At 31.0% G+C, this 14,418-nt stretch overlaps 1 protein-coding gene across 2 annotated transcripts in view; it reads left to right on the top strand.

Moving 5' to 3' along the window:
• The window catches only part of LOC107442145 (solute carrier organic anion transporter family member 74D), a 64,399-nt gene extending 52,849 nt beyond the window's left edge, over positions 1–11,550 (top strand). For both annotated transcript variants that reach the window (XM_016055616.5, XM_016055618.4), the window contains 5 exons: positions 2,814–3,012; positions 4,502–4,646; positions 5,683–5,858; positions 7,161–7,225; positions 9,439–11,550. In XM_016055616.5, the coding sequence (XP_015911102.2) occupies positions 2,814–3,012; positions 4,502–4,646; positions 5,683–5,858; positions 7,161–7,225; positions 9,439–9,806 (953 nt within the window). In that variant the 3' untranslated portion in view covers positions 9,807–11,550. The remainder of the gene's footprint in view (positions 1–2,813; positions 3,013–4,501; positions 4,647–5,682; positions 5,859–7,160; positions 7,226–9,438) is intronic.
• The last annotated feature ends 2,868 nt before the right edge of the window (positions 11,551–14,418 follow it).

Raw genomic sequence — 14,418 nt, forward strand, 5'->3', positions numbered from 1 at the left:
ATATCAATTTATGTGACATTATAAGCAAATTTTCATTTCTCAATTAGCCAACATTTTCAATTCGCGATCGCAAGGAACTATACGGGGGCGTTGTTGTATGAGACTAATACTTGCGATTTCGATATGAACAGTCATTTATTTACTCTGGAGACGTCTTTAATGCAGCGTGTAACATTGTAACGTTCCTTCTTTATCGTGGCTTATTAAATTAAAAAAAGAAAAATGTTTGATATCCTTTCTTATGCAAACGAAAACAAAATGGTAACACCTTTTATAAGAGAAGGAATATCCAAAACACATCGGAAAAATATTTGTACATACACAGAAAAAATATGTATATTCTTATAAGAGTTAAAACCTAATGCCCGAGAAATAATTTTACTGAATTGATTGATATAACATGAAAGACCTATTTAAACTTTACATTCCATAGTTTTAAGAATCATATTACTTCAAAAATTAAAATGAACAAAAAGTATACATAAGCCTCATAATTTTATGAGATTTAATTTTGTAAAAAACGTTTCTTGACAACAATTTTTATCAAAAAATTTCAAGTTTCAATAAAAATCATTATTTAGAAACTAAAAAACGTAAAATAAAGAATTCTGACGAAGCAAAAACAAAAAACAATTCTTTTTTGTCGCCATTTTTTAGTGCTACGAATATTCGTCTTTGGGATTTGCCAAAAACAAAAGAAGATGCAATTTTATTTTTTCAGGAACGAAATATTTTACCGAAGAAACGAAAATGTACCGATTCCCACGACATGAAACTTCATCTTGGTAAACGTACGTTTTGGAAACGTTATTTCATTTGGAATCTTATTTATCAGAGTTCATATGGCGATATGATTGTTTTGAATCTATGCTAAACTCTATATCGGCCCATTTTCCACCGAAATCCGATTGACTACTTTGATTTTAAATAAAGTGTTTTATTTTATGATTTGTCGCAAAAATTTTAAGTGTAGATTGGCGGCACTTAAAAACCGCCAAATCTGTAGCGGCGGTGGCGTTAATACGTAAGTACCGAATTTTTATTCCATACTTTTCTGAATCATATTACTTCAAACATTAGAATATATAAAAAGTATACATAAATACATAATGTTATATCATTTAATTCTTCTAAAAAAGTCTCTTGACAACTGATAGTCTGACTTGAAAAGTCTCCTGACTACTGATATTTACATGCTCCCGCTAGAGGGCGTACTCGAGCGTTGCGATCGCGAATACAATAAGCTAACTAGCGGGCCTGTCATAAATATGCCTAACTATTCAAATATAATGGTAATAAAAATCATTTTAAATTAAATGAGTCAAAACAACAAGAGTCAGAAAACTCACTGCCACATTGGAAAATAAAAATAAAATATTTATACATTTAAAATTACATTTAAAATTCGGAAGAGTTGGGCAAGTACGAATGTTGCTATTTATATTTCTGGCCTTGGCAACAGTAAGTGTTGCTAGGCGACCGCAGACGATTTTAATCGAAAGTTTGATATTTTTAAACATAAATTCAGTAGACGATTTACCATTATAGCTTCGTTTGTGTTGTTGACAGTAAATTGAAAAGTTCTTCTCTTTCAAAAAATGGAATTGAATCGTGAACATTTTCGTGCCATTATTTTTCTTATTCTTTTTTAACTTAATTCTTTACTCAGCGATAAAGCGCCATCCTACAGCACTGTAAAAAATTGGTATAACGAATTTAATCGTGGTCGATGTTCGATCCAGGGCGAATCCCGTGCAGGTCGTCCAAAATCCGTTGTTGTGCCAGAAAAGATCGATGCTGTGCGTGAACTGATGAAGCAAGATCGTCATGTGACATACCGTGAGATAGAGGCGTCTTTGGACATTAGTATGACAAGCATCAATAAAATATTGCATGAACATTTGAGCGAAAAAAAATTTTTTCGCGTTGAATCGCGCATAATCTGACAAACGCTAAAAAAAAAAAAGGCTCGTGTCGATTGGTGCAAGGAAATGTTGGAAAAATACGTTCAAGGTACATCAAAGGCTGTGTATAACATCTACACAGGTGACGAATCATGGATCTATGCATATGAGCCGGAAACAAAACCGCAATCAACTGTATGGGTCTTCCAAGACGAGGCAAAACCAACAAAAGTTGTTCGAGGAAGAAGCATATCGAAACAAATGATTGCCTGTTTCTTCGGCATTAACGGTCATGTGGCAACAGTGGCGTTAGAGCAACGCAGGACGGTCAATTCTGAATGGTACACGACCATTTGTTTGCCAGAAGTCATCGGAGAAATTCGAAAAAAGCATAAGAACAGGCGAATCATTCTTCATCATGACAATGCGAGCTCTCACACATCGACTCAAACAAAGGCATTTCTGACGGAGCGAAAGATCGAACTGATGGGTCATCCACCGTACAGCCCTGATTTGGCACCTAATGACTTCTTCTTATTCCCACACATCAAAAATAAATTACGTGGACAACGATTTTCGACCCCCGAAGAAGCGGTTAATGCATTCAAAACGCATGTTTTGGAGTTACCTCAATCGGACTGGAAAAAGTGCTTTGAAAATTGGTTCAAACGCATGCAAAAGTGTATTGATCATCATGGAGAATATTTTGAAAAACAATAAAACCAATTTCGATCCTACATATTTGTTTTTTCATTATTAGGCCAGAAATATAAATAGCAACCCTCGTATATATTGTAATTTTTACAAATTATAATTATTCAATGTACATAAGTTAAATATTATAGTTAAGTAATGAGAGTAAATTATTATACCTTTGTAGTGAAAGTAAATATATTTTTTTCTCTCCAGGACCGGCTGGTCTGGTTGGCATGATATTTGGCATTTTCCTTGGCGGAATCGCGATCAGAAAATTCAAGCCAAGACCGAGGGTCATGACGGGTGGAATTGTGTTTGCTGAATGTTTCAGCTTCTTGGCTCTAATTATATGCATGTTGATAACTTGTCCTGTTTATCAGATGACCGGAACAAGTTCTGTTATACAACCACAGTAAGAATCGAATCTTTCCTTTGTAAAAAGTTGTTGTGACTGTGACATATTTGAGAAATGTTAATCAATAATTTAAAATTCTACTAATCAGTATCTACTATAGGTACATTTAGAATTAAGTTCTAGCCTGAAAGATATAAATAATTAAAGTACTTAATGAATCGTTAGTTTGAGACATTAACTAACATAAATTATTATACCTTTGCAATGAAAGTAAGTTATATAGGCTATATATTTAGTTTGATTATAATTAGTTATAATTTGTTCATAATTAGTTTGAGCCATAAATAATAATTAGCTCGAGTCAAATAACTAACTTTAGTAATATCTAGATTGAGTCATAAATAACTAACATGAGTATTTAATAGATTGAGTTCAAACTAACTATAAGTAAGTAGTAACTAGATCAAGTCATAATTATCTATCGCAAAAATCGTTGTTAAGTGGTCGACATTCGCATGTAAATATCATCTATTACTAATGTAAATACCCTAACATTAAGGAATATTTACTTTCAGAATATGTACAGTGAGTCAAGAAAGCGGACCACCCAGAATCATTTTTGATCTAACAATGATTGGATCCTCACATTCTAGGACTCATTCGTAATGGCTCGAAGTGGTGACCTTAAACATGCTAATTAATTAATGTAGACGATATTTTACGTTACCAAATCAGACACGAAAACATACTCTCTCTGAATAAACATACTTTTTTTTCCAACGAATTCGGATATCTGACCCCCAAATATAGGCGAGTAGCCTCAATGTCGGAAATTCCCCCCCCCCCATAGTATTGTCAGGAGAGTGGTTCAAAGTTTGGATCCTTTAACATTAGTTTTACTATTTTCGTATTTCTCCATATCTTGCGTACTTTTCAAGCGAATTGAAAAACTTTTGTGCACAATTATAGAAATTGCTTGTCTAAAGATAATCTTGTGCAAAAAATAAATTGTATTTATTATTGATTATTTTTTATTGTTTTATTTATGAATAGTTGAAAGCATTTTGAATTGTAAGGTATAAAATTTTTACAGCATTTTAAAATAATTTTAAATGGCAAAATACAAATTTTGAGCGAAATCTGTCGCATAGTTCCTGAGAAAACTAATTTCAAATTCACTTTCTTCTTTAAGAAATCCGAATCTATTGAAAACTAGGTATGTTTATTCAACAAAAAGTACAGTTTTGTGTCTGATATCTTAACCTGAAATATCGTCTGCACCTATTGATTAGCCTATTTGAGATCACCTTTTCAGACCATAAAGAATGAGTCCTAGAACGCGAAAATCCAATCATTAGATCAAAAGTTATTCAGGGTGGTCCGTTAATTTTGTCGCACCAATAAATATGCTGACTCATAACATAAACTTAATACCCCCCCCCCCTATTTTACCAAATTCATTATAAAATAATTTTAAACATTTAAAAGTGACTTAAATGTAAATGAGTAGTATGAATAGTAAATCAAATTGTATTTTTAATTTCAGATTTAGTTTGAATAACACTTGTAACACGGATTGCTTGTGCTCAACCAAAGTCTATACACCCGTTTGTGGTCCTGATGGAAAATCAACTTATTTCTCCCCCTGCTATGCCGGTTGTCAAGGTTACAACAAAACAGATGGAAAAGAAGTAAGTGGACACACTATCAGTCACAATTAATTAAGCTCCAATAATTGTTTAGCTATGGCTCCCAACATGATTATTTTCCTTTTAGTTCAGGTAGTTTATTTTAAATAATAAAGGCTAAGCAAGAGAGTGTGATCATGCGATCCGTTAACAAAACGTCGGAAGAAATACGTCGTTTTAGGGCTGCGAAATTTTGTTTTGAATATTCAACTTTTCTTAAGATGTGTTTTGCCGCAAGAGTAAAGTTGAAAAGTTGATTTCAAAAATAACGTTGATTAAAGTTGAATAAAGTTGATTTCAAAAATAACAAAAAGTAAAGTAAAAAAAAAAGAGTCATTAAGTGTTGCCAATTATAAATGCTGAAATTTTAAATTCTTTCTGATTTGAACTATTACAATGATAATCCCTTTAATGAGTAAAATTACGGCTCATTTGTTTCTTCTTAATCTGTATGGCTCAGTTTTTTTTCTTCTTGAGAACAGTTGATTATTTTTCATATCCAGGTATTTATATGTTATGCTAGCATATTAATAATGTTTTTATATAAAACTATAATAATTTTATATTATATTAACGAAACGTTCTTTTGTTTTTGTAGAAAATATAGAATTTTAAGGAAATAAATGATGAATGAGAGGAAACCTCTTAGTTAAAAATATATTGCATAGTATAGAGGAGACGGCATGTAATGAGAGACTCTTTTCTTTGTGTCAGCGGGGGTCGCATGTTCTATTTTAGCATGAATTGTTTTTCATATTAAGTTTATTTTCTTACATATTTCGCTGCATTTTTGGAACTTTACGAGGGGACATAAAAATCTTTTTGTACACAATTCCATACATTTAGTCGAAATCTTTTTCTAACTGAAAGGTGTATACACACTTTTATGTTCCTTCAAAACGTCATTTTTAATGACCTGACATTAGAAGTTCTTTAGATATGAAAAATTAAAAATACGACTTTTTTTTTAATGTTACGATTCATCAAAACTATTTCGTCAGATTTTGTTCGAATTTAATCTTAAAATCTTTCTCAACAGGTATTCACCGATTGTAAGTGTGTTCATGATGAATCAGGCATCATAAGGGTGGGTGAGGCGACCAAAGGTTATTGCAATTCTGAATGTCAGTGGCTCATAACATTTGTGGTTGTTTTATGCGTTGGAAAACTGCTCTCGTCTACATCAAGGGTCGCCAATGCACTCGTCACACTCAGGTATGTCCAGTTATAGTCTGTGAAAAATTGTATGAATATATATTATATTTCTAAGTGGATATCGAACACCAAGCTCAGATGCTTATTTACCATTCATGATTTCGCAAATATGACTTACATTTAGAAACCCTGTGATGACAACGATAGAATTAACTTTTTGATTAAATTAATACGGTATATTTTTGGGAAAAAGGACTGTCTTAATATTTCTTATTGCATTTCAAGGAGGCATATGGCATCCTTATTCCGAGGGCCATCTTAAAGGACAAGATTGTGATTATCTCTTATGCCTATCTTATTTTACTATGGGTCTATTCTCCTAGATGTTTTATCAAGAATCTAGTACCCATTTTGATCAAAGCTTCCGGAAAGTACTGAGTGTCTTTAAAATTTAAGTCATAAATTAAAAAGAGAACATACAAAGCTCAAAATTTAAGCGTTTTTCTCTTGAATGGTAGCATTTCGAAAATTTTGCAGAAAAAAATAATAATTTTCGAAAATTGCGAAAATTTAAGCCGCGCGACAAGCACCAATCTTAGTTTCCTAGGTTTGAGTTGAAAATAACTGACGAAATTAAAGTTTCACTATGTAAATAATTACGTATAGTTTTCATGAGTAAATCAGTCAATCGGTAGCGCAAAGTAGCTAAAATTTTTTATTAGTAGAATTCTGATGTAACGACCTTTGTGATCCAAGTGAAAAGCGACGTTACAATGTGAAGTCGCTACATTGCGAGTACTCAAAACTATAGTAAATAGTTACTCACAACTTGTGACTTACAGGGCAAAGATCAGCCATTTTTGCAAAATAAATTACTACCAGAGTACTGCAAAATCAAAGTATCAAAATCACTAATGAAAATCAAACACGAAGAATGTCAATACCACGTGATTAACTCTGAAATATGCCACAACCCTTCACACAAGGAGGGAATGCAGTTTTCAAACAAGGGAAGTATAAATATTATATTCTTTTGTAAAAAATTTACAAAGGAGATTGCGAGGGAACGCAATGTACGCCTCTCGAGAATGTTCAAATGGCGTTTAAAGTAACATTTCGTTCGTTTATGTATCAGTCGTTATAATAGAAGATTCGCAGTAATGGAGATCAAAATCTGAATAGAAAAACAAGAAACCTTTAAAGAACTGACAGTATAAAAAGGAAAACTCGGATGAGATTTTCTTTCCCCTCAAAATTGGTTATTCATTTGTTGAAAATATTATAGTGATTGAGTATTAAAAAGCTTGTCTATATGTTTTAAAAATATGCCACTTCGATATAAATATATTTTTTATATTTCAGGTGTGTTGACCCAAAAGACAAAAGTATTGCCTTAGGTGCTTTATCTGGAGTATTCTCCTTATTGGGTAATCAGTCTTTCTCTTTAATACCATGAATTTAAGAAAAAAATTCTTAATTATTATTTAAATATAATTTTTCCCCTTGTAAAATTTTGCTAAAATACTCAAGTTTCAATACAATGCAATCCTCTGAAGAAGAAAAAAAATGTTTTAAAGTTTCCTTTACTCTACCTATAATGATGTAGGCAGCGTTTTTTTTCTTTCTGTAACTTACTTTTTTAACTTCATTCTTAAAGGGATTCAAGAGATAAGATGTTAATTATTTATGAACAACTTGTATAAGACAGAAAATAATTAAGGGAAAGCTGGAAATGGTTTCAACTGGGTGAATTCAGGCCAAATATTTGTCCCTCAACCGGGGAGAATTTTAGACACCATTTTTAATTTATTGAAAGGAAGAAATCCACTCGTTTTTCCTACGTTTTTTTTCTTTCTTATCCTCAATTGAATTGAGCCCGTAACCACGATAATAAGACTAATAATTATAAGCTATTTAATAAGTATAACATACAAATTTTGACTTATTGTGATACACATAAGAAAAAAAAAGGTTCTGTATCGTCGGGAATCGCTAATTATTGTTTAGTACGAGGGAGTTTTTAGGTACATCTGAGAAAACGCAAACCAAGTGTTTATGACCAATTTTTTATGATCGTTTTAAGCAGAAATATGTCAAAGGTAAAAATTGTACTCCTACTACATAAAAAACCTTATAACTTCTGAATTATTAGACTTTTCAAATTGCTTCAAATCTAATTCAATTAAACGTAAAAAATACGAACGAAAATATAGTTTATTTGTATCGATAATATCAGATGCGTTAATAGGTATAGAGCTAAAATGTTGTATTATTCATCTATTTTTACATTATACTCATTAACTTGCCTATTACACCTATTAATTTTATCAACTTGCTTATAATCTTATTTGGTTCTTAGTAAAAAAAATGCATGGAAAACAATACCTAAAAAGTAAACTTTAAGTTTCTCATCCTTTTACCCCTTCCTCTTCCCCACTGTAAATTCAAGAGTGTAGGATTTATACTACCCTACCATAATGATGAGACATTTTCAGTTTTGATTCTTAAATTTTGAAAGAAAGATTTGAACGGTAGTGGTTTTTCCACTAATTTCCTTTTGCATCACAAGACAAAATACGATAACAAATGATAATACCTTACAATAATCGTCCCTATTCACAAATATGATAGCATAAGGGAAGAAAATATATGAAAAGAAACAATTTTAATGGGAAATGATCCTCCCTAATCTTGGTGTTATTTTAATGGATCTCTTTTAAAAGCACAAAATGATATTCATGAAAAAACCCTTATCAATCGAAGATTTCTTAACAAAAAAAAAACTGCTTGAAAAATTGTTCGAAACTTTTTCAAATTGGGCATTCTTTAATTAATAAACTAATACGATTCACTACAAAATAATGAAAAAAAATTATGAAGTGTTTTACGCACATGCGTAGTATGAAAGAACTACTTTAAGATTTGAGACTAAGCATGAGAAATCGCATGACCTGAATTTATAAAATAATCCTATAAATATTTTTTGAGAAATTTAAAATAAAAATATCAAAACCTCTCTGTGTGTTGTCCTCTGCTGTATGATATATGAATGTGGCCAACCCTATTAACGTACTTGTTACAGTGTGGCGTGGGTACTATTGCTCGCCTCCGTTACTTAAGTACACAGGTGCCGACCGGGTAACGTTAAATAAGCAACAGTTCAGGCATCTTCCGCTGCAAAAAAAAAATGATTAGCTCGATGCCTGTCATTGGAAAAATTAATAATGAGAATGGAATCTATAGATTAAAAAGTACGTTTCGATTTAGTAAACATAAAAGTTTAAGTCCGGGTATATTTAACTTCTTGTTGGTCACGTCCTATTTAGAACTGCATTCTTCTCCGCATAAGTAAAAAGAGATTACATATTTAATAGTCATGGAAACGATAAATGCATTCTCCTCGATTCACGCATTTTCGAACGATTAGGGAGGTAAAAATGCTTCTTCTAACTTGTGAGGGTGACCACATACGAAAGTTTCCTGGTTCGATCTTATCCTGCACAAAAAACATCTCTCCCGTCAAGTTGTTCCATCTAATTGAAATCGATGGATTCGAATATAGGTCATCTTCGTTGGGTGGAGATATTCTGTTTACGGACTTATTGATTCAATTCAAACTTATACTTAATTTTTTTTCCAGCATTCATACCCTATCCTCTAATATACGGAGCACTGACAGATGCGAGCTGCTTGGTATGGGAGAAAAGTTGTGGCAAAACTGGCAACTGCTGGATCTACGACAGCGACAAATTCAGATATTTGCTGCACGGCGTCTCAGCCGGCTTCGTTTTCCTGGGGTGCGTCACCGACGTATTCGTTTTCATTCTCAGTCCCAGATTAAAAAATCTCTACGATGACGATGAAGAAGAGAAGAAAGAGCCGATGACCGAAAGAGACGAAGTCGAAATCATCAGCAATGGAGGTATTCTGGGAGTGTTTAAAACTGGTGTCCCGAATAACAGTTTTAATCCTTTAAAAGATGAAGAAAAGACTTCCACACCTTTGTAAAGTCCTCTACTCTATTTCATTCTCGGATCCAATTTTTCGCTTGAGAAGATTACGTAAGAATGATTTGAGATACGTCATGTTTACGGATTATTGGACATCATTCTTACGTATGAGTGACGGCATTTCAAACACGAGATTCACAAAAATGATGCGAAATACAACATTCTCACTGATAGTTGGACATTCTCAATGATCAGTGGAAGCATTTCTAACATAAGAAAGATGTGAAATATGACAATTTTAAAGATTATTGGATATTTTCCAGCTTAAGTGAATGCATTTCTTACACAAGATGGACAAGAATGATGTACGATGCATCATTTTTGCTCATCATGGGACACCAATCTTGCGTAACAGACGAATGAACTTCTTATTATGACAGTGAGAATGACATGTGATATAATTCAGCGAGCGAATGTCATTTTTTACGTTTTATTGACAATCATTCGCTCACAAAAAAACGCTATTCTCACTCTATTTTAGAATAATAACGGAATACGATAGAGCAAATCTTCGTTATTCTATCGTTCCACTTTAATACGCGTGAGAATTATGTCAGAGTCATGTAAAGTTTTATTAGATAGTTCTCATCTATCTTGTCTATTGCTCGATTATGTGTGGGTTATATGTAAAACAATGCGGCAAGATCACTGTATCCTTATGTCATAACGAGTGTTCCTATTTTACGTCATTCTTATGCAATTTTCGGTAGTGTAACCTCGATCCGAGAATCGTCCCTTCAAAGACTGGTGGAAATTTCTCCCACAAAGAGCTTATTTATTGATTATTGCATATTTCATCTATGTTACACATTTTTTTAAAATTTAAATGCTATATGTTCTGTAAAGAAATTCTTGAAGAAGAAAAAAAAATGTTTTGGTTAGTCATAGTTATGTAGTCTGCACATAATTTATGTTCACATATAGACTCATCATTTATCAAATTTGCCACAACACTTAGTGAGTTATAACTATTCAAAGCATACTTACTTGAGACATTATCTCTCAAAAAAAAAATTTCATAAAATTTTGATCAATACACATTATGATTCACGACTGACGCAAGATGCATAATGTACGATACTAAATAATCATATAGCGTTCAATGATAAAAATAACATGTTTTTTATTCAAAACATTTCAGTGAATTTCTTTAACCAAGCACGTTGATTCTCTATTATTTTTTTCGGTTCAGTCTTTGCGCCAGTGTCACTGTAATATTCCCCACTCAGAATTTTTAAATTTTTACTTCTTAATAATAAGTAAGTGAGAAAAAACCGAGTCAAATTTTTTTTATTAGAAAATACCCGAAACTAGTTGCTGACTGTAACTATATTGTTTGTAAAATAGTGAAGGCTACTTGTTTAAACAAAAGTATTTTGGAAACTTCCATTACGAAACATTTAATTTTAACTCCAACGATTGAACTCTTTAATTTCTAATTGCTTGAAGATTTATGTTTAGTAAGTTCAGCATCTAATAACGTCTATTTTCTTATAAAACTTAAATCAGGTTTAAATGTTATTATTTCGTTAATGTTAATGTGAAATTAAAACACACGAAGAATGAGTGTCTGCAGAGGATCAAAAATTTATTTATGATTCCTAACTTCATTTACTTAAAGTTACAAACAAATTAAATTCAAAATCATTAATGTTTATCGATTCTTGTTTGCTTATCAATGTTTTAATTTTATCCTATAATTAAAGATCTCATTAGAAATAACAACGTTTTTTTTACTTCTCTATTTTAATGTATATTTCCGGTTTTATTCGGCCAGCTGGGATAAAAGCTGGGATGAGTCTTTAGTTTTTGACAAATTTGTTTTTCACTGTCTATATTCATATAAGTATTTAATTTAAAATGGGTGTTCTCTAAAAAGCTGCAACTAGTGTAGCACGGCTCCTTGAAAGATCCTTAAGAATTAAAAATTGGTTTTAATCATTCGGAGTAGCCCACTGGCTGTGGATTTCAGAGAACACCCAATGTAATGTTATTACGTGAAAATTATATTTTACATAATTTAATTGCAAATCGTCAAACGTAAGTGTAAGATGAATTTAATTAAAATATTTTGACGTTTTAGGTTTTTTTCTTTCTGATTTTTGTGAGTAAATATAACAACTGTTATCGATCGAATCGTGAAAATTGAAAAAATTATTGTTTGGAAGTGAGCCGTGTTTGGAAGATTTTACCTTTAACACAGAAAAAGACACCGGTGTCTCATGCTGTATTTCGTAACCTTACATTATTGAAATGCTAAATATAATATTTTTCATTTATTTTGACAAGTATGAAAAATATGTTTAGTAAAAATGCTGCATCAAAAGGTTAATAAGAAATTATTCTTTGACACAGATGCTAATAAGTTAAGAATTTCATCTGTGTTACTACAAGGGGGGGGGGCTGATGGATCGCTTTATCCAATTTTATTTTTCAGTAAAAAACTTTATCTAAATTAGAGAATGAATTACTCTGCAATGAAATTGGAATTATTAGCCATTTTTAAAAATGTTAATGCTTTTAAATCTTATCTGTACAGTAGAAAATTTACTATTTTAAGTTATAGTAAACCATTAAAACATTTTCGTAAAATAACTTCACCAGCTAAAGTTATGGAGTCACTCGTTGGATTCGCTTTTAATGAGTCTTCATTCGATTTTGTATTCTTTCCCCGGTAACAGAAACCCACCGATTTTATTCTTTTAATTTTTTAGAAAGCAAAACGGGGGAGAATTGCTTGCATTCTTTCTGAAAACATCTTTTAACTTGTTTTGAATAAAAACTAAAAAGCTGAATTGAGTAAACGAATAGTGAAGATTTTTTTCGTTACTTGATTGAACTGAATTAAGTAGAGATTTAATCCATTTTTAGAATTTCAAAAATTCTTCTCAAATTTTAACAGCAAAATTTTTATGTACCTTATATATTGAAATTTTTCTAGATGGTGAAACTGTGGTACAATAATTATCTAATATCCGCTGACACATTCGGATTCATAAAGATAGTGTTGAAGATTCACTCTGTAAACTTTCTACTACCGGGGCGTATAAACATAGGAAATCTGCAATAATATCCACCCATAAAATAATGATAATTCAATTCACTTTAAATTCAAACTTCGATGGAGATAATGAGATTTAATGCTATTCTAACACTAAATTCGTTGCTCAAAATTTAACATTTTCAATTGTCTGTATATACTTAAAATAAATTCTATAGGTATCAGATTTTTTTTTTATTCTTAGACCAAAACATTTTTACATGAAATTAAGAATTTGAAAAATTAATATTTCACCAGAGATATGTACCTAACGTTACTCCGCATTTTTATTTAACAGAAAAATAAAGATTCGAATTGGAACGAAAAAGTGTGAGTGAAAGGAAATATCATTTAAAATCTAACTTAACAATAACTGCATGAAAAAAAAATAGAAAATAATGGATTTATTATAGAGCCGCTAAAAAAATCGTATGGTAGACAAAAAGAAAATACCTAATAAAGATGCACCACTTCAACACTGCATAAACATTGCTTTTTACTTTGATTTTACGAAAAATATAGATTTCTAAGGAATATTCAGTGACAGATTTAATAATTGCAATTTAAACTTACACCAAGGACATGCTTTTTGCACACAATACAAATCCCAGTTTTTTTTACACGGCAGAAATTAGAATTTTTTTAGATATTCAAAACATTTCAAAATTAATTTTTCAAAGCTCATTTTGTTGTTTTTCAGAAGAAAAAAAGCAACATGAATTTTTCTAATTTATTTAAATCGAGATTTAAAGCAAGATAATTTAAAAACACTTGTCTCATAATAGAAGTTTTAAGATAACCATACACAAAATAGGGTGTACAGCTAAAGTATTCATTGTTACAACATGTGTGCAAGTCAACATGGAAACTGTAGGGAAGAATTTGAATTTAAATTGCATTTATAAGAAGAAATTGTTGTTAGATTGTTGTACAAATTGAATTAAGAATGTAATTCTAAAAACTTAAAAAAGTGTGTTGTGTTATATAATGTAAACAGTCATTGACCAACTAATTATGGAAACATACTTACACACTAAGAACAGGACACAAAATTTCAGTTCTAAAGTACTAGCGCGACTATTTTCACGAAAAAAAAATTCTAAATCATTCTCAAAAGGTATGAGATATGCGGAAAATAAATTATTTTCTCTTTTTAAATCCTAAAATACTGATTTTTTTTTAAATTTACTTTTTATTTATTTTAATAATTTTTCATTTTTGTTTTCTGTCAAGTTTGCTCATGTAAGAGAGATATTAAAATTTCAATTGGCAATATATTTTGCTTGCAGTGGTCATAAAAAAATTTAAACTTGAGACCAAATGTCGAGATAAGTAGCTAATAGTTTCATTAATAACATCAATGTGTTGAGACCAAGCAAATAGATAAATAGTTAGAGACAATAACAGTTATAACAACCAGATTCATATTTTAAAACCAAAAAGGGAAATAAGTGGTTTTCAAGAAGTACATATTATTTTTTTGGTTTAATCACACTTACAATAAAAACATTAGTATTTTCAGAGCAGATAAAAAGAAAACTGTTATAGTTTCAATAATAAAATCAAAAAA

Source organism: Parasteatoda tepidariorum, chromosome 10, assembly GCF_982258835.1.
Source record: "Parasteatoda tepidariorum strain Cologne lab strain chromosome 10, Ptep-v5.0, whole genome shotgun sequence".
Taxonomy (NCBI): Eukaryota; Metazoa; Arthropoda; class Arachnida; order Araneae; family Theridiidae; genus Parasteatoda; species Parasteatoda tepidariorum.